Source organism: Populus alba, chromosome 1, assembly GCF_005239225.2.
Source record: "Populus alba chromosome 1, ASM523922v2, whole genome shotgun sequence".
In the NCBI taxonomy this organism is placed as follows: Eukaryota; Viridiplantae; Streptophyta; class Magnoliopsida; order Malpighiales; family Salicaceae; genus Populus; species Populus alba.
Genome location: NC_133284.1, coordinates 23,266,382 through 23,288,351, shown reverse-complemented (window position 1 = coordinate 23,288,351; position 21,970 = coordinate 23,266,382). Strand labels below are relative to the sequence as shown.

At 30.7% G+C, this 21,970-nt stretch overlaps 1 protein-coding gene and 1 pseudogene across 2 annotated transcripts; one reads left to right on the top strand and one right to left on the bottom strand.

The window, feature by feature from the left end:
* Positions 1 to 8,979: 8,979 nt before the first annotated feature.
* LOC118040257 (protein NUCLEAR FUSION DEFECTIVE 4) lies at positions 8,980 to 17,157 on the top strand. Of its 2 annotated transcripts, none has more exons than XM_035047148.2 (3): positions 8,980 to 9,507; positions 15,121 to 16,022; positions 16,314 to 17,157. In XM_035047148.2, the coding sequence occupies exons 1-3, from the start codon at positions 9,178 to 9,180 to the stop codon at positions 16,777 to 16,779; spliced, it is 1,698 nt and encodes a 565-aa protein (XP_034903039.1). In that variant the 5' UTR covers positions 8,980 to 9,177; the 3' UTR covers positions 16,780 to 17,157. The 2 variants fall into 2 exon arrangements, with proteins under 2 accessions (XP_034903039.1, XP_034903040.1); XM_035047149.2 differs by having other exon boundaries at positions 9,316 to 9,507; positions 15,096 to 16,022.
* A 534-nt stretch (positions 17,158 to 17,691) lies between these two features.
* LOC118040258 (uncharacterized) lies at positions 17,692 to 18,994 on the bottom strand (annotated as a pseudogene).
* Positions 18,995 to 21,970: the final 2,976 nt, after the last annotated feature.

Here is a 21,970-nt window from a genome sequence, read left to right as displayed (position 1 = left end):
CCTAATATGGGGATTTATTCATTACCCTACATTAATTTTTGTAAATTAATGTTCAAATCAATCTTTGTTCCATTCAATTCAATCTTTGTTTCAGTAGTGTTTCTTTTTAGAGGACAAGCTTTGTCATATCTCAAAGATGGGTGCTCGCCAATTACTACAAGACAATTCTTTTTACAGTAAAAGAACAAGAAAGCGACGCGGAGGATACAGAAAGAATGAGACGGTAAGTGAACCCCATCATATATATGTAATGCTCTTTAATAAACTCAAGTGTTTTTCTAAAGCTTTGAAGATTATTCTTGGTAATTTCTGCCACAAGAGAATTTTTCTTGTTTCTTTTATAATTCAATTGTTTTTATTAAGATTCTTGGAATTTGTTTAATAATTAGACATAATTATTAAATTCTTAGATTGGTTACGGTATTACCTTTTTGTATTATGCCTTTTAATAGTCCTTTGTTTTTAAAAATCTAATTTCAAATAATATTAACAATTTTGAAAAAAAAATGTATCCCTTAAGAAAAGAATAGAAAAATTTAGTTGTTAAATCCAAGGAGAGAAGGGAAAAAAAAACAAAAAGAAAAGAGAGAGGAGAAAAAATGATTGAAGATGCTATTTTGTAGCAAGGTAGCCACCACGCACTGCCATAAGAGTAAAGTCCCTTCGATAATTCTAATGACATTATAGAAGATCCTTTTAAGGATATAGAAAATCACACTTGCCATCCTAACAAGGTGGCTCTCCTCACACGTGCTAGATTAGTTTTTTCTTTTTAAATTCAAATTAGTTCTTGATTCAATAATAGCTCTTCAATTAAATCTTGAATCTCATCTCACCCAAGCTAAAATACAAATTATCTCACCCAAGCTAAAATACAAATTATGTTTTGTTTTCGTGTAAACAGTCAAAATCTAAAAAAATTTCATGCATATTTTATAAAAAATAAGATTATATTTTTTATCACTTTGAAAAATACAAAAAATATCAGTCAATGTATATCATAACTATTTTGTGATTATCTATTAGGATTTGGCCAAGATTTCAAAAACATCACAAAAAATAATTTGTTTAATTAAATTTGACATATGAATTGTACAACATAATGCATACTCTTGGTATTAAATTAAATGAATTATTAATAATAAATGTTAGGATTTAGTTGCAGACTTTAATATTTAGGGGTATTAAATTACAATGTAAAGTATATCATCATGTATAAAAGATACAAAAAAATAGGAAATAAATGCAACGCTAAAGTTTAGGCTTTAGAATAATTAGGATTTAACCTTATAAGATAGAGACTTCCTCACAAAAAAGAATATACTTTGAACCTTAGATGAAACTAACAAATAAAAACATGAGTGATCAACAATGTAGTTTATCAAACGTATGGTGTACTAGGGGTTATTCATCTCTTCCTTGCACAACCATTTTCTTTACTCAAACTCTCACAAATCATAAATTTTCTAGTGGCTATAATTTCATTAATTGGATTCAATGTTCTAGCTAACTAATTCCTACAAATTCTAAGTTGAGGACACATTGATTCGGAATAATAAACAAAAAGAAGTAAACCAGAAAATTAAAAATAAATTAGAGAAAAAAACTGTGAATTAAAATCAAAGAAAGAGAAGAAAAGGCCTGAGAAGATAAGAAGTAGGGTTGGAAAAGTCTGCAACTCTATAAATATTTATTCAATTCATTAAAAACTCCATTTAATGCCAAAGATAAGGATAGTAGGGTAGGAGTTTTAAAAAAGATCATCAGGGATAAACTATTGTGTTTTATATATAACGAGATCATCCATGTCAAAAGTAGAATCAATATCAATGTTTAGTGGCAATTTAATGACATAATTATTTGATTCAATCATTTACAACACTATAAATAATCTAGCATTACTCATTTGTAATTTATAATATGTTTTCAAATGACATTGATGAGATTTAATCTCTATCATGAAATAATCTCAAATATTAAGTGCATCATGGTACTTATATAAATCAACTCAAAATTTATACTGTTCATTCCTCGTTTGAAATTGTATTATGATCTTGACATGCTGATTATGAACTCTACATGAATAAGACTTAGTGGAATCAAACATTTTAGAGTGAGGAGATATAAAAAGAAGATTTGCATGCTTCTTAAGTTCATAACTATAAACACTATATGACTGAAGGTTTAGAGGTGCAATTGAAGAACACATAACCACAATCTTGATATTTAACACATTGAACGTCCAAACCAATCATAATTCATTTACAACTTGTTCGCCTTTATCTTCTTTATAATTTTTGGCATTACTAGGATAAGATCTATGGGATAAAGTACCTAATAAAGAATTGTTGTTAAGACCTAGAAAAAGGTAATACGAAGGTCTTGGTGTTTTGTGCGTTGATTTTTTATAAACAACTCATAATCTTGCATTACATTATAGGTTTGGTCAATAATGAAAGCATATATAAGTCTAACCTCTTTTCTAAAATCATCATTCAAACCTTTATAAAATTTACGCAAAGTCATGGCTTTATTTTTTTTCTTATGGCACATCTCATCATTTAATCGTTAAACTTTGTTATATATTTATTGATAAAGTTGTTCCTTGTCTTAGATTGTTTCATTGGTCTAAGAATTTATTTCTTTAAAAAATAAGATAGGCACTTCTCATGTAGTTTTGTTTCATTTTAGTCTAATCAATTATAAAAGATTTTTATTTCATTTCTAAACAATCCTCAACATCTCTTCAATAAAGTTGAACTTCATCAACGAGTATCATCTTAGTAAATTTAACTCTTCCATTATCAAATAAGTTATTCTACTCAAAAAATTAATTTATGTCATGAATCCACGTATTAAATATCTAATGATCATATTTATATAATAGTTATATTGGTGGTACTCGAGGTGAAAATGCCTATAATTGTTATTCTAGTTATATTTATTAGTTTTAAAAATGCTTTATTTGAGAATTTTATTAAGGTTTAATTCTTTTTAAAACATGTTGGTGGGTTTGCTGTAATTTCCATCTAATATCACTAATAAATATCACAAATGGTTAGTTATATGATAATTGTAGGCTTAAAATTAGTCACACTCAAAATTAGTCACTAGATGGCTATGATGCCAATATATGTAACAATATCTTGGAGACCAAATTCAGATCATAAATTATTTTTACAAATAAAATTTAAAATGAAAAAATGAAACTATTTTTTTTTTAAATTTGAAAATCAATTAAAAATAGAATACATCAATAAAATTACAAAGCACACAATATTAGACTTTTTAAGTGTAAATAACTAATAAATAATAGTTATAAATTTCCGTTATTTTTTATAGGCATTGTAATTACTAAAAATAATTAGATGCAAATCATAAATAAAAAAAGAGTTGATAAATAAAAAAAAATACAAGATAAGATTTTTATTTTAAATAAAAAAGTAATATTAATTGCAACAAGTACAAAACCAATCCATAAAAGTAAAGTTCAATAAGGCCTTGTTTGTTTCCCGGAAAGTAGTTTCCGGGAAACCATTTTCCAAACTTTCCTGTGTTTGTTTGTCATTAGGAAAGTTGGTCAACGGAAAACAATTTCCGGTCAACGGAAAACACTTTCCGGTCAACGGAAAACACTTTCCAGTCAATTTTAGTCAAACAAAAAAAATTGACTTGGTTTTCAGGAAAGTGTTTTCCTTTTCTGTGTTTGTTTTCCGGAAAGTGGTTTCCGGGAAAGCACTTTCCAAACTTTCTTGTGTTTGTTTGCCATTAGAAAAGTTGGTCAATGGAAAACACTTTCCAGTAAAAGGAAAATTTGGCTTGGTTTTCAGGAAAGTGTTTTCCTGAAAAATTTGAGGGGAAAACACTTTCCGGAAGTTGTGAAAAATTTAGAAATGTCATTATTGCTGATTATATTAAATTTGATCCTCAAACTTTTGATTGCTATATATATTTTGTTTTGAATATTTATTTTTCAATTTCATCTCTTTAAAATTTTATTTTTATATTAACTTTGGTCCTTATTTTTATAATTGCTATTTGCTTTTTTCTTATTATTTTTTTTATTGAAATTTTTTATTTATCAAATTTGATCCTCATTCTTTTGATTGTTACTTATTTTATTTGAAATAATTTATGAAATGTTGATTATTATTATTATTATTTCTTTATTTTTCATTTTTTTTAATTTTTTAGATTTGATCCCTATTATTTTGATTATTTTTTTTTTATTTGAGATAATTTATGAATTTTTTTTTTCAATTTCATTCTCATTCAACTTTTAAATTTATAAGATTTGTTCTTCATTATTTTAATAAACTTGAGAAAAATAAAATATTAATAAGTTATTTTCCAGCTCATTTTCCATGACATAACCAAACACTAAAAAGTGTTTTCCAGTTCATTTTCCATAACACTACCAAATATCGGAAAATACTTTCCCGGAATTCACTTTTCAGGAATTCACTTTCCTCGGAATTCATTTTCCAAAAGGAATTCACTTTCCTGCAAACAAACGGAGCCTAAATGTGATCCAGATTGCTCGGTGAAAAGATGCTGGAAACTACTGCTGCTGACGTGACAAACACTGATGATGAGACACTGACATGGCAGAGGATGGTGACGGGCGCTTATCGCTGACATGGCATGCACTGATAACGTGTCATACTGCTGACGTGGTGCTGTTGTGGTGATGACATGTCGCTGACGTTGCCTGGTGAATTAAAATTCCTTGAGAGGCTCTCTGAAGTTTCTTGATCTGCTGCTTGCCCCGTTGTCGCTGGCGGGGGAAGATCTGGAGTGTAGGGGTGGCGTTGACAATCTGATTTAGCTGGAGAAGACGATTTGTTTTGCATGTTGGTTTGATCTACTAAACTGTTGTTATGGCAGCCTGCCTCGGTCTATAGAACTCGTGGTGGACCTCCTGCAACGTGGGGTGGCTGGCGCTTGATTTGCTGGCGTTAAGAGGTCGGCTGTAGCGGCTGGTGGGCTGGTGGCGTGGCTGAGAATAGGGCCGGATATCTTGGTGGCTGATTGGTGTACTGGTGGTATGGGGTGGAGTTATTGTTGATGGTATGTGGTGGTTGGGCTGGCTGGCGGTATTATGGATGTACTTATCTGGCCGATTCTTGTTGAACAATTTTGATTAACAGTTTGTTTTTTTTTCATATTTTAATTGTAAATTGGAAAAGGCGTTACAGAACAACTAATTTTTACTACTGCTACATTTTTTTTTCAGTTTCTATGAAAACTTACCGCATTATCTTGAGTTTACTGGATGCCATGCTCTTCGAAGCTATAGGCTTGTATCATATTTGTGCGTTGTTATATGTTTGTTAAAAAATTAAAAAAAAATTATATATAAAAAAATTATTGTAATTTATAATGTTTTTTTTAAAAAAACTATAAAATTAAATTTTTAATCAGCTTGATATTAAAAAAAAAATTAACAATTTTTTTTTTTGAAAAAAATCATAACAAAAAAACAAAAGAAAAAAAAATCATGCAGGGAAATATTGTATTAATCTATAGTGTTTCATGAGAAAAATCTATAGTTGTAATTCTTAATTAGCTCAATATTAAAAAAAATAAAATCGATAAAGATAATTTTAAAAAAAATCATAATAAAATAAATCATATAGGGGAACACTGTAGCAATCTACATTGTTTTAAAGAAAAAACTATGAAGTTAAATTCTCAACTACCTCAATATGAAAAAAAATAAAAATCGACAAAGATAATTCTGAAAAAAGTAAAACATTCATAAAAAAAAAAAACCACGTGGAGAAACATTATAGCAATTTATAATGTTTTAAAAGAAAAAAAAAATTATCAAAACTAAATTCTCAACCAATTTCAAATTAAAAAAAATAAAATCAACAAAATCAATTCTGAAAAAAAGAAGAAGATAATTTTGGAAAAAAAAATACAACAAAAAAAACATGAAAAAAAAGAAAAAAAAAAACATGTGAGGAAAGTTAAAGCTAAATTCTCAATCAGCTCAATATTAAAAAAAAAAATGAACAAAGATAATTTTGAAAAAAAAAAATAAGGAAACATTGTAGCAAAATAAAAACCATGTAAAAAAATATTGTAATGATCCACAATGTTTTAAAGAAAAAAACTACGAAACAAAATTTTCAACTAGCTTAATATGAAAAAAACTAAAATCAACAAAGACTATTTTGAAAAAATAGAAGAAAAAAATTGTAAGAAAAAAAAAAAAACTATGCTGGAAACATTATAGTAATCTATAATGTTTTAAAGAAAAAAAACTACATAATTAAATTTTCAACCAGTTCAATATTAAAAAGAAATAAAAAAAAAATAATTTAAAAAAAAAACACAAAAAGAAAAAAAAAGACAATCTTGGGAAAAAAGAAAAACAAATGTAAAATCCAAAAAAAAGGGAAAAATAAAAAACAATGTGGGTAAAAAAAAATTTAAATAAAAAAAAACAAAAACAAAAAAAACATATGAAGAAAGTTATAATATTTTTACCACTTGTTTTAGAGTATTATTTAATAAACTAGAATTGAAATAGGAATTAAAAAACTTAAAACTTGTGCTCTAGTACCAAATTTAAATTTTATTTGGAATAATAAAAAAATAAAAATTAAAAATAAAAAGGTTTTTAGAAAAATAAATTAAGAATTAAAAAAAAAAACAAAGAACAAAAAAAGGGTTGAAAATATCAGTAACTTTACAAATTTTTATTCAATTTATTTTAAAACTTCAAAAAAATTACATTTAAATAATAAAATTTTTATGATAATAAAATTTGACCTTAAAACAGCACTAAATAATAAAAATCTAACAAAATAATATAAAATTAAAATTCAATAATAAAAATAAATATAATATAATAACTTGATTTGAATTAGCCTAATTTTCCAATCCAATAACATAAAAGTTTAAGCTATATTTTATCATAAATTATACAGACATGTGAATCATGTTTCAGAATTGATGTCTCCACCCCGACATGGACACGTGTACTATATAGATAGACATATAATTAAAAAACTGACACACCATGACAGGACATAAGATAAACAGCATGGACTCGTTAGCAAGCTAACTAGGAGGATCTGTTATTGATATTTTGTTTATTTTTATTTTTTGTTTTAAAATTAATATTTTTTAATATTTTCAAATTATCTCAATATATTAATATCAAAAATAAATTTTAAATAATTAAAAATCTATTATTTTTAATATAATTTTTAAATAAAAAATACTTTAAAAAATAAACCAAATATGATTCCAAACAAAATTCTGAACAACATTTCAACAAGCGGACCTTTTGGTAGGAATTCTCAAGCACTAAATCCTAGAATGCAGCTAAAATAGGCTTAAAATAGGCTTTCTGTCTTGTAGTGGTCATTGAAACGGAAAGGTAAAATCAAGGTTAAATAAACTAATCTTGAATAAAATTAAAAATAATTATACAGCAGATTCAAAAAAATCTTGAATAAAAATTTTTAACCATAAAAAACTAAAAAAGAAAATCAATAGTAGTTAAAATAATAAAAACAAAAATCTGATATAAAAAGCTAATGAAAAAAAATAAAAATAAAGGACTTAATTGAAAAAATAGAATAAAAAAGAAAAAAAATAAAAAAGCAATTAAAAAATGAAAACCAAAATTGGATAATAAATAAATAAAATAAAATACTGGGGGATAAGAATTGAAAGATAAAAAAAATTATAAAAAGTATAAAAAAAAAGCAATTAAAAAAATAAAAACTAAATTTGCAAAAAAAGAAAAGAAAAAGAAATGAAATAAAATGTTGAGGAAATTAAACATTAAAAAAAATAAAATAATTTGAAAAAGCATGATAAAAAATAAGCACTAATATAATATGAAAATTTAATGAAATTAAACAACAAGAGATGAAATTGCAAAAAAAAAAAAAAATTAATAAAAAAGAGAACTCAAAATAAAAGGAATTCCGATAATAAAAATGAGGATCAAATTAAACAAAAAGAATTAAAATCAAATGATTAGGGATTAAATTGAAAAATAAAATTCAATAAAAAAGATTAAAAGCAAAATAAATAGGAATCAAGAGAACGAGGATCATATTTGATGAAAAAATTAAAAATAAAATGTCAAGGGATAAAATTAAATAAAAAATAAATTAAAATATGATATAATTAAATGATCGAGAATCATTTTGTAATTTTGCAAGGCCAGCACATTTTTTGAGGTAGAGAAAAGAGAAAAGAAAAGAGATATAAAAAAATTATCATCAAAGCTTCTCTGTGTCATGGAGGCTAACACGTGCTGTCTCATTGTGTAAAGAGTAACGCAATGTTTCAAATACCGCCACAAAAAAGCTAACAACGATAATTGAGAAGTGTTGCATGTGTCAATTACTTTTTTTGAACTACATAAAAACTAGAATATCCTGACTCCACGTAATAATTCTAAAAAAAAAAGAGATTAAAAAACCTAAAATGCTCCTTAATCTTAGGTGAAAAAAAAAAAATTGATCCTAGAAGTTATGCGGTAATTACATAGTTCAAAAAATGAAAATCTAAAACCTTTCTTTAAACATTACAAGTGTTGCTTTTTTAAGAGCATGAAAATAATTATATTATACGATAAAAATATAAAAATATAATTATATATTAATTATTAATATTGGTGTCTGGGTTAGCTTGCGTGTACCTCAACTAATTTCACAGATTTTAAAATTAATAATCATGTAAATTTTCAATAGCCCTGAAATTTATAAAAATTTAAATTAATAATTTTAAAAAAATAAATTCAAAACTTAACTAGTTAAATTATATTTAATATGAAATATATTTTTAATTATTAAAGAGCTCATCACTCGTGGAATATATTGTCCACAATGCATATTAAAACACTGATAAGTTGTCGTGTTCATCACTCGTGGATTATATTGTCCACAATGCATGTTAAAACACTGAGAAGTTGTCGTGTTATATCTGTAATGTTAATCGCATGTGGAGACAAGCTAACAGTTGAAAAGAAGATAATATAATATATTAGCAAAAACTGTTGTGGAGCGGGTAGTGTGGTCACTAATTTCACCGATGAGATCAGAGCACTGTACAAGAGAAGAAGGCATCTGTTCATATCAGACCCTCCTCTCTTCCAAATTAAGATTGATCAGACCAGAGAAAAGTTGTAAATAGACAGTAAAAATGCCAAATATAGTTCTAAAAGCAGGTAGTAGACCACCTTGGGTGGGCTTGGCAGCAGCAGTATGGGTTTTGATAGCTGCTGGGAATGGCTACAACTTCCCTCTCTACTCTCCTTCACTTAAATCAGTGTTGGGTTTGAACCAGCAGCAAATAACAATCTTGGGTGTGGCTAATGATATTGGAGAGAATGTAGGTTTGCTCCCTGGCATTGCCTGCAACAAATTCCCTCCTTGGGCTCTGCTTTCTGTTGGTGTTGTTTTTTGTTTCTTGGGCTATGGTGTTCTCTGGCTTACTGTTACCCAGACTGTTATTGGCTTGCCGTATTGGCTGGTAAGTGATCAACTTTTTTCCTTTTCTAGTTGCTTAATTGCATTGAAATCGATTTGTTGATTTGAAATACCTGAAGGGTGTTTTTATTTTCTTTTTTTTTTTGTCTCCAGTACATAATCATATATTCTTGATTGTCTTGGATTTAGTGTTTGATAGGTTTTCCAAATTTGATCACTGAAATTGCAGGGTGATGACTGATTGCTTTAATTTCTGTCTCTTTTTTGAGGTTCTTTATTACTCCAGATTTATATTTTTAATTGTTTGTTTTCTTTCTTTGCTGGCTGCCCATTTAAAACTGATTGACATGGCTAGTTTTCTAGACAAGTTTAGGGTTTTGCTTTTGTATTTGATTAAATTTTTTGGAGAATCATACCATGGGGGCCCAGAACTTTGATGTTTGAAATCCATTATATTTTGGGAACTACATATCTAACTTCTAGAAGAATTCACTTTGAGCTATAATCATTTTAATTAGGAAACAATTTTTTTTTGCATACCTACATGCGTGTTTGATTAGCAGTCATTTTCGTGGTAGTTTTTCGATTAGTTGGTCTCAATAAGAGGCCAATGGCAGTGGAGAAAAAAATTGTTTCATGCTTGAGTCTTGAAAGGAGCCTCTTCAACTGGAAATGCTGAAGCACAGGACCACCTTTTATTCTCCTTTGCAGGATTCCATTAGTTCATGGCCTTAGATTTTAGCTTTTCTGTGAATGAGTGATTCTGATGTTTCTTTTTTTCTTATGAAATTGCAAGTGTGGTCTCCCCATTTTTAGCTTTCCTAACATCTAAACAAATGCTTGTGATGATATTGGTGTGGGAATTTGGTAAAATTCATCATGATTATCATTACAACTTTCTCTCTATTTTATCTAGATGCTTTAAAAGTATAGAAACCAGGAACAGTAGTTACCTAGATGAAATGGCAACAAACGCACTGTTCTTTGTCTAAGGCATGTCTTACTCCGCAGAAGGAATAATCTTTTTAAGTTTAAGTTCCATCAATATCTCTATCACCACGATTCTTCTTTATGGCTAAGGACATGCATTTTAGAGTCCATTGGATGCAGTGTCTTTGATTGCAACTTGTTCTCAGCATACTCCACAATGTATACATTGCTTCCTGGGAAATTCCAAGGAAAACCAATTGAGTTTTCAGGATTCAGTTTATGTCCTTGTTGAGAGTATTGAAGCTAGAATTTGCACCTCCACTGCCTCTTCATGCATGGGTATATCCTGATTACATGTTGTGGCCTAAAAATTTGAATTATATGTTTCCTCTAATCATGTGAACTGATTAATATAAATTACAAACACTATCGTTTTTGTCTTCCCTATTGCTGTTTGTTTCATCATATTTTTGTGTATAGAGGTGACAAGATATCTGCATGTCATTGTTTTGAAGAACTTTATCATTCTTCATTTTTTTCTTTGTTTTTTGTTTTTGTTTTTTACCCCTTTCTTTCAAATATTAAATGTATAGAAATGTAGGTTTGCAGATTCTCATCCTCTCAAAAGTTAACGTAATTTGTTACTTTAACTTTTAATTGAATGGTTGTGTTACTGAGGATGCTAATGGGTCAATGAAGGAGAAGTGTATCAGTTTCAGCTTGCCTTCTTCTTCTTCTTAATTGTTTTCAATTGATTTCTAGCTCTCAATTGCATGGACAACTGCACTACTCTCCACCACTATAGAAAATGATGGTTCACAATCACTGATCTGAAATGGGTAGACTTTTGCTATGATATATTAATTTTGGAAAATTGGGGAAGGTTTAGCCTTGTTTTTTATACCTGTTTTCCCTTTGTGAAGGAGCACTTTAGAAAAGCAATATGAGAAACATGCATGATTGAGATTACAATTTAAATTAGGACAAACCATTCTTTAAGGAGCATATTTGTGTAAGCTACTTAAAAACCAATCTTTTTCGCGCTCTAATTTTATGTCACCAGAACTAAGTCCATCATGTAGGAAATTCACAATTTTAAAATTTTTGCCACCTTAGTACAGACTATGTAGAAACCTACCTCATCAATCCACATTTTGGGTAGTGTACTGTTTTCTGTTCACATTGCACATAAAACATAGCTGGTAACTTATTTTGTGCCAGTGTTGGCTGTCATGTTCTGATTTTGAGAAGTTTATTTTGGCTTTAGAGTGCTGGGTTTCCTGAAATTCTTAGATGCAGTTAAGAAACAGTAATTTAAAATTTGTTTAGGAGTCACAGGATCTCATTAGACAGTCTAGGATTGTTTTAGGTTTAGAGCGAAAAATTACTTGAAAAATCAGATTCTCTTTTTGAGATTTGATCAACTTCTTCAAGGTCGAGTTATCGTAGAAGATAAGCCGTCCAAGTGTCTCGTCTCTAATAATAATTTACACGAACTACCAATAAGAAATCTTCTAAAACCATTTTTAGGAGAGATAGATCACCATGCCTTTGAGTGATAGCTCTTTTTTTTGTGTTTTTCAAGTGTTTCTTTTGCATCGTATGTTTTTGTAACATCTATAACTTACATTGTATGTTTTGTAACATAGCTCTCTCGCTCACAAAATTTAAGGCATAACATTATAGGGAAAACCTAATAATCCTATAAATGATAAAATATTAATTTTTTCCTCTGAATAATATATTACATATATTATTTAAGGACAATTTTATAAATTTATTCAATCATGTCCCCATTTGATTTTTCTTAGTGTAGAATTGTAATCCCATGTAGTTTTACATCTAGTGCTTAATCTCTAAAACTTATTTATAATCAAGTCATGCTTGATTAAATCATTCTAGTTTAATTTATCACTAATGGTTCTTATATGTGTGACCCATTATGTTCATAATATATTGGTCTGAATATAAATCTCGATCCTCAATAAACTAGGATTAAATAAATTAAACAATTTAATTTATTATCAATTCAACAATTGATGGATCTATTTTTTAAGATCAAGTGCATTGTCTAACAATATGTTATGATTCCCAAATATTAGGAAAGTCATATGTGGTTTGACTTAACTTTGTAGTGAATAGTTTCTCAAGGTAATTATTATATTTTTATCTAGAATGTTCCGATTTAAACTTATAGCATGAAGTGTGTCTACTTTGTCAAATCATGCTTGTTTTTAATACTATAATCATTGAATCTTTTGAATAAGATTTGAAACTCTTTTCCAATATCTTTTTCACCTTATGCAAGGATTTCATAATTGATATATTATTGGAAACATGTGGACCATTTTTTCTAATTTATCTATAGTGATGAATCTTCTCTTAATCCACTTAAATAGCTTCATATGGTTCATGTTATGCCCAAGGTTGTCGATTCTGTTTCTAGTTGGCATTTTATTTTTTTAATTGGAATGATAAATTTTTGGTTTTGGAGCATTTCAACGTACCGTTCTTGAGTTATGTACTATATATATATATATATATATTCAACAATCATGATTCCAATTCAAGTCTAAAAGATAAATTTAGCTTTAAGTTATGCAATACAAACACATTATCAAGTATCTAAATGTAAATTTCAAAATTTAAAACATTCCTGTCAAGAGTCAAGACTAAAAAGAACTTTAACTAAACTTAAATAATTTAACACAAACAAAATGCTAAAACATTGATAAAAATAAAATATTTTAATACAAAAGAAGTATAAAATTGAAAAATCATCTCTATCATTAATAAAGAAATAAGTATATTGATCTTGTGGTGTTATGTAATGAAAGTTATCAACAAGACATCTCGATAAGAATGTTATTTCGACTAAGCTTGTTATTCCGCTAAGCTCTAAAGTATTTTGACCTTTTCATGCTCTAAAGTCAAAGTAGACAAAGAAACCTTAAATGCCTCCCAACTTAAATCCTTTCCATTGAGAAGGCTGGTTTCTTCACAAATCCAGTCAGTGTTATCAAGCTTCTCTTTCTATTAACTTCTATTTATCTATAAGTTATATAAATCTTACACACAAGAAATCCACACAAAAAAGAAATTCCATTTAATAAGGAATTCTAGATAAAATAGGAAAATTTAAATATTTTTAATTGAAATTTGATACAAAATATAATGCTGGACATTTTCCTAAAAAAACATTTTATTGTCGAGCCTAGAAGGTGTAGTTGGAAGTTGAAAAGAGATTTTGATCAGCCTTTAAATGTTACTGTTGTGGTGAAAGTAAGAATACTACTTGATAATAAAATATAGCTAAAGTTCTTATGTGAATAATTAATTGAATGTTCAAAACTAAAACTAGTCATCACATACGTCCTCTTGATCTTTTATCCCTTGGCAAAGGCAGAAAATCTAGGCTCAAAGTGAGCCGAGCACACCTAAAAAGCTAGCGTACATGCACAATAGTAGGGAGCTGTAAGCAGGGCGGTATCAAGAGTTAGAAGGATGACATGGATTCTCTTAATACAAGGGCGGTATCAAGAGTTAGAAGGATGACATGGACTCTCTTAATACAAGGGAGGAAATGAATAGAAACAAGAAATGACAAACAAAGAGGTGTCACTGTACTTGTTACTTTCACTAATTACAATGCTATAACCTATAGTTAACAAGTTTTTAGGTTAAAAAAAAATCTTCTCTTCATTAATCTTACAATATTAAATTATATTAAAAATTTTAGGAGTCAAGATATATATAGGAGAATGTGTAAACGGGAGGTCTAGGATTTTTTTTATAAAAGAATTATAGTTCGCTCATCACTTTATCCAGAATAAAATGGATGAAATAAACCTAGAATATTTCAGAAGGAATTTGGGCAAGAAATCCAAAATGACCCGAGATTCTCGAGATGAATTTTTTTTCCACTTTGTTCTGTTTTTTGAAATGATACGACGTATATTGGTCATTTTGGCTGAAACTTAATGAAATTGACAACCTTGACTATACCCAATTATGTCCATTTGTTATTCTTAATTAGAACAACATATAGTCATGATCAAATAAGATAATTAAGTTATTTCAAGTCTAAGAATCACTTAAACAACTGTCCATCTTTCCATATGAAATCTCTATACAGGTTAGTTCAATGTATATATCATATGACAAAACATTTACTTATTAGTTCTAGATATTTTTTTATATTTTTATAAAAACAATTGTTTCTTTTCATAAAGAAAAAACATAATGTTCCAGGGCATTTAGTGCAAGTTACTGAGAAAGCATTGTTGAAACCTGCAGCGAGCTCATATTCATCACTTATTTTTTGCAATCTGGTGTGCAGCAAGAAGTTTTTTCAGAGATGGCCTGGTTCCTAAGTATCAGAGAACATAGTTTATGGAGTAAAACTCTCCTATACAAACATCATAATTTTTTACCATTTTTTTTAATCCTTCTTATATTCCATGGTTAGAATATTTTACATTCCGTCGGCATAGGTAGACGTATGAAATTATAGAAGAAATTTTGAAGTCCATGGGCTGTCAAGACAAGCTTTTTCTGGAAAATTATGCATTCTTCCCTTTGAATTTCCATCTTTTTCCTTGAAACTTTTACAATTGTTTGTTTCTGTTAAATTATTGAGTCATACTTCAGATTAAGTTTTGCTCTTAGTATATAATATTCCATGAATTATAATCTTTACAGGCTTCACTCTTCATTGCCGTTGCAGATATGGGTAGCGCTTGTTGTAGCCACTAATAGCACTACATGGTTTGGCACAGCTGTGCTTGTAACCAACATGAGAAACTTCCCTCTCAGTAGAGGCACTGTTTCAGGGATTCTCAAAGGTTATGCTGGGATCGCAGCTGCAGTATATACTGTGATATACAAACTGGTGCTTAAAGATTCAGATTCAGAGCTTCTCCTAATTCTTACACTTGGCATTCCCATTTTATGTTTAGCAATGATGTACTTTATTCGGCCCTGTTCTCCAGCTTCTGGAGAAGACTCTTCAGAGCATGTCCATTTTATTTTCAGTCAAGTGGCAAGTGTTTCGCTTGCTCTTTATCTTCTCATAACCACAATAATAAGTGGTGTGGTTTCTCTAAGTGATACTGTTTCATACATTTTAGTTTTGATAATGGTTATTATTCTGATGTCTCCTCTCGCAATTCCAGTCAAAATTACCCTTTTCCCTGCAGAACATAAGAGACATGTACCACCTAGTGATTCTTCAGATCATTTGGTCCCAAAGGAAGGTGAATCAACCCCAACGGATTCTTTGTTGACACCATCTTCTTCAGGTACTAATCTTGGTAGTTTTTATGAGAATGAGGATGCTTTGGATGCGGACATGCTTCTTGCTGTGGGTGAGGGAGCAGTGAAGAAGAGAAGGAGGCCCAGGAGAGGTGAGGATTTTAAAATTCGTGAGGCTCTTATCAAGGCTGATTTCTGGCTTCTTTGGGTTGTAAACTTTCTTGGGGTTGGTGCTGGAGTTACCGTTCTCAATAATTTGGCTCAAGTTGGTGTTGCATTTGGACTGGAAGACACAACGCTTTTGCTTACTCTCTTCAGCTTTTGCAATTTTGTTGGCCGTATTGGCTCAGGCGCCATTTCAGAACACTTTGTAAGGTCATTATTCATTGCCTTAACATAAAGAGCTAGGTTGAAATGTGAAAATCTCTCTTTCTTGTGAAGTAGCACATGCTGGATATTATCATTAGGCATTCCTAGCACAAGTTTCCGAACAATTTACTAATGCGAATTTCCTAAAAAGTACTTACGTTTGCCATATGTGGAATTAGTTATGTGCACTTAGGTTTGTGCCCTATATTTCCTACAGTTCTAAATGTCACTGCACTTTGGATGTGATTTTCTTTCTAACAAGGGAATGATGGTGAACGTGATAAAATCTCATTGCAGGTTGAAAATGATCCCTCGAACCTTGTGGATGACATTTGCACTAATGGTCATGGTCATGACCTTCATTCTTTTTGCATTTGCTCTTAATGGAATTCTTTATGCTGCTATTCCTCTGCTTGGCATCTGCTATGGGGTCCTGTATTCTATAATGGTGCCAACTGTTTCCGAGCTTTTTGGCTTGAAACACTTTGGTTTAATTTACAGCTTCATGGGGCTAGGCAATCCTATCGGTGCACTTCTTTTCTCAGGTATGCTTGCTGGTTATGTGTATGATGCGGAAGCAGCTAAGCAAAGTAGCTCTTCTTGTGTTGGCCCCGATTGCTTCAAGTTGACATTCCTGGTTCTAGCTGGAGTCTGTGGGTTGGGTACAATCTTGAGCATACTTTTGACAGTTAGAATTCGGCCAGTTTACGAACTGCTTTATTCAGGGGGTTCTTTTCGCCTGCCTCAGACATCTGGCCATTGACCAATGGAGATCATTTGTATCATCTAACAAGGTTGTGACGTGCTGTTTTGCAGAGGTTTGCTTCATTGTTGTAGCACTCTAGACAGTGGCTTTCGTCGCCTAGATTTTGTTAGATGCTCCAAGATGCTATATTTTGTTTGTCGCCTAGATTTTGTTAGATGCTCCAAGATGCTATATTTTGTTTGTTGTCGGCTGTTCAATGGCGGTCTCCTTGATGAAGCTTGCTGTAATGACTTCAAAATTAATCAAACTGTGGGAGGTAGGCACATCCAAGTTGTATGCAGGTTATTGCTATGATATATGTCGATCAAAATCAGTATTCCCTCTGAAACCTAAATAAGATAAATCAATACTGGTTCCGTCCAGTCTTTCCTGGCATTCGAAACAGGCCTTTATTCCCCTTTGTTTTCAGGGTGACTCATCCCAAATTGATTGATTCTAATTTCCATCATGTTTTTCATCTTTTGTAGGGGAAATTCATCCTGGAATCCTTTCTATACATGAACTTAGCGACACACTCGCGCTAAGATATACTATATTTAAATCCACTTTGTTTGCTCACACATACATGTGTGTACACGCAAGCTGCTGCCTCTTTTTATCCCCTTCCTCTTCCTCGAAGCAGAAAGAGCAGTATTTGTGTTCAAGACCAGTTTCCTCTTCCTCGCTTTCCAGTACTAATCTGCAGGCACTTGACGTTATCTCTATACCCCTCTCTTCGTTGCCAATTGCTATGATCTGTTGCCACTTACATTAGAAATCGATAAGCGTAGCCTAGTGAGCGAAAATACAGAAGCATAAGACAATATGTTTGGATGCCTTACCACATGGTAATTAATTTCGTATCCTAAAACAATCAATCTATTAAAAGATGATAATGCTTTTCTTTTGTCTGCGAGTAAGACTGCAAAATACAAAAGCAGGGGAGACCATCTCATTACTAAAACAGACCCTGATGCCGCCAAAAAGCTTGCAGCTCAATCGACACTCATGTCCTCCCTTTCTTGAGAGGTTTCAGCTTCGAGCCTTTCATTTGTAACAAAAAAAGAAAGAAAGAAAAAAAAAACAGTCCCTGACGCTAAGTTGTGCTCCTATCTGACCCACCCACTAATGAAAACAAGAAGAAAAAAAATGAATACATGAGCAAGACTGAAGACTCCATGGTGGAAGAACACACAAAAAATCCATCTCTCACCATTTAAACTGACATCAAGAAAGAGAGAGAAAAAAGGGGATAAACTATAGCAATTCATGTTGGTTTCAGATTCTGGAACATGGTATCCCACCTGATCTCTTCAACACCAGTTGTCCAATACCCCTCATCATCACCCTGATCTAACTTCTCTTTGTTGAGATCATAAATCACAGGGCTTGAAAAACTATCAAGGGTTGGGCCAGCAGAAATCATAGGGGTGTTTGAAAAAGCTACCATTTGTAAGCAACAACCTACCTTGTTTAGACATCATCAACTTCTTGTTCCTCTTCAACATAGTTCCTCTCCATCTGGTACCATAACCAGGCCTTTGAAGAAGAACAAGAGCTGACTCCTCGCTGCGAATCCATGTCCTTACGTACTTAGCTAGACACCTCTTTGTCCTCTTGATTGCAACAAGAACCCTTGCCATGGCACGTGGGCTCTTTCCTTTCGCCTTTCTTGCAAGCTTGAGGATCTCAAGCCTATGTTTGGCTATTGATATCCCCATGCTTTGAAGAAAACTCATGATTAAAGTAAGCTATATCTTCTTCTTCAAGCTCATTGTGAGCAAAAGCAAGGCCGTATTCATACACAAGAGAAGGCTCAAGGCCAGTTTTTGACAGCCATGAGAACCAATCCATAGCTTTTGAGGCTGCGTCCGAGTGAATGTGTGCGCTTCAAAGTTTGAGAGGGTGTATGTATATAATGTAGGTGGTGAAGCAATTGTAAAGCCAAAAGAAGATAAAAGAAGAGGGTGGAGTTGCTACTAGTAGACTTGGACTTTTTCTTGAGGAGCTTAGCTTTCTTTTTCTTTTTTTTTTCAAAAAAATTGTTATGGTAGTTGAATCTTGAGAGTGACTAAAGAAAAAGAGATTAAAGGTATGTGGGGAGGGGTTTACATGGGTGTGTTCCCTTCAAGAAATGGGCCAAATTAGGAGTGAAACCTAAGGATTCTAACAAGTGGAACATCAATCACGGCATGGGAAAAGACTAGCCTGTAGGGACACAACATCACTTGTCTTTTGTGCGTGTAAAGTGTAATCAAGGGAGGAAGGTGGCAAAATGGACTCAAACTTCAAGCATGACAACGCTTTGGATAAAGAAAGAAAGAAAGAAAGAAAGTAAGATGGAATATATTTTGGATAGAGTAAAAAGCAATCCATTGATGGGAATTTCTGTTCAAGTTATCGACCAATTTTAGTTAAACATCTAATCTAAATCATTGTACGTAGAACTTGTTTCTTTTGAGGACTGGCCCTTGCTGATTAAGATTTTCTCAATTAGCAGCCCTTGTCGAGGGATTTTAAGGTGATAGCACACCTATTTTTCATATCTATCTCTTATTTGTTTGAAGAAATTCATGTTCTTTCAAAGTTTTAATGTGATCTCTGGTCGATAAGTTCCTACAATATGGATTGTCTTTACATTTATCAATTTATAAGCATGTCCGTCTATTTTAGAGAATTGAAAAAAAAAAAACTGCAAATATCACTAAAATTATTAACTTATTGATAAAATTATCATTGATATTTTGTCGTTTACTAATGAATTACATACAATTTTCCTGTTGGTGATATGCTAAATTGTATCAAAAGAATTATCGATAAAATAACTCTAAGAGGTGTAGCTTAAATACTGGTCAGGCTTTAAGTTTGCTTCTCAAAGATCATCAGTTCGAGTCCCGCAAACTTCAGGGTCATTGGAGGCTTATGTGGTTCTTAATTTCAGAGCTTGTAAAATTAGTTAAGGTATGCGCAAGCTGGTCTGAACATCTATATTAATCTAAAAAAAAATTACCAATAAAATTAGACAGGGTAATTTTATTTTTGATGCACATGTTTTGTCTATAAAAACAATAAGTAAATTTATTAACAATAAATTCACTATCAGAACAGAACATAAATTTCTGATGAAATTTTTTCAACGAAAGTTTTCTGTTCATAATTCCATCAATGAAATAATCACGGATGTACTGTTATAATAAACTGTTAAATCTGTTGGTCTTATTATCCAGAGAATATTTATTATTCAGTGCTTGGTGTGATCATGGGGAGGTTTTTGTCACCTTGTAAAGTTGTTCGTTTATTATTTATCTTTAAAGGATACTGCTTTTCTAAAGCTCACTGAAGCAGAATTGTTGTCCAGAGGCAGGAAATCTCGTAAATCCTGCTGCTGCCTGATTACAAGAAGGAAGCTTCTCCTCCTTTTCCTCTTAATTTCCCTTAGAATGAGCGACTGCTTTTTGTTGAGGCATTTATAATCTAAAGTGGACGGTTGGAAAAATAATATTTCAAGGAAAAAACTTTACGAAAAGATTAAAATATATACTGGTTTTCAAGCTATGTCAAGGGTGACTCTTTTTTTTTTTTTTTTTTTTTTATTCTTTTTGTTTGGGCTGCCATCACTAATAAACTAGATTCATAGCATCTAAATGCTAGAAAAAAAATAAAAATAAATTACAGCATTTAAACATAAACTTTACGTTATCCAAATTGGCTAAGAAAATAACACAATTAGGCTAATCCTTGACTAAGTTAATGGTTGTCATCTTCTACGTACCCTCGACAACTCTCTCTCTCTCTCTCTCATATTTATTATTATCAATGTCTTTTTCTTTGGAGGAATGTAAAATCCAGAGTTTTTTCTCATGTTTTTTATTTTTATTTTTCAACTTGATATAATTGTTTTAATTTTTCTCTTTTTTTATTTGCATATGTGGCAAGAGGGATCCATTTTATTTGTTAATTTATTAATACATGGTAAAATATTATTGGTTAAAATTGGCACATAAAACAAGTCATATATATGTCTTCACACAAAAAAAAAAAAAAAAAAAAAACCTTAGTACTGCATTTGTTTTTATTATCATTATATGATGATACTGATCGATTGATAATATACTATATAAAATTTGTGATTATACACATCAACATCCATGTTTTCGTATACTTTCGATTACTTTTTATTATATCATCACAAGTTTGGTGGGTTTCTCAACTCATTCATATTAAAGTGTCAACAACAAAATTTGAAAAAAAAAAACAAAAACTTGAATGTTCTCTCATTGTCCATGTCTCAAACTTGTACTCTCAAACTTGAGAGAATACAACACATTATGTTACTTCAGCAAGCTTTTAACCCTTCACATATACTTTTGTTGTTGAATCCTCGACGAACACGATGATTAGGGCACAAAATTATCACAAACTGCATGCAGCAAGGCTGCCTATGTACATAATTTGAAGTTTTCCTCTTTCAATTGATGGTAGAAGTTAGATTCTTAAAGGAAAAGAAAGGAAAAACAACGATTAATCATGAGGAATAACTCAACTAGTTAAACATTAAGTTTGCTTTTTAATAGTTATAAATTCGTAGTTTGAATATCTATATTGATAAAAAAAACATAAAAAGAAAGGGCATGATTTGATGAAAATGGGACCTTCACAACATCCCCATCGTCACATGCAACATCGTGCTAATGGTTCCATCACTATATTTTGTCTCAAAATGCCCCAATATCAAAAGCATTCACATGCCCTAACAATTGCATTTTGAAAGAGGATGGGTTCACGGGGATGCATTGTCTGATGCTACAAAAGACTATTGGAGGATTCTTGTCGATCTCCATGAGAAATCAATTCTATCATGTCCCACTTGAAGGTGAAGCCCTTTTGAGTTTTTCTATACAAACAAAGATGGGTATTTATTCTCTCTCTTATATCACAATCCACATGATATGAAGTCTTTTGTTTGAGATCCTCAAACAACCCACGTTACAGATCATGGAGTACCTTGCTAATTTCAACGATACATTATAGCGTGCATGAATGTATATATATATTAGGTGCATATATAAAAATATTAATGAATGCTGCTTTGATTTGGTTAATCACACACCTAACAGATAACAGGTGGACTTATGCTATGTAGTTGGTTAAATGTTTTTCTAACATTAAAAAAAAAAAGATGTTTATATAATAATATTCTGAGTTAATT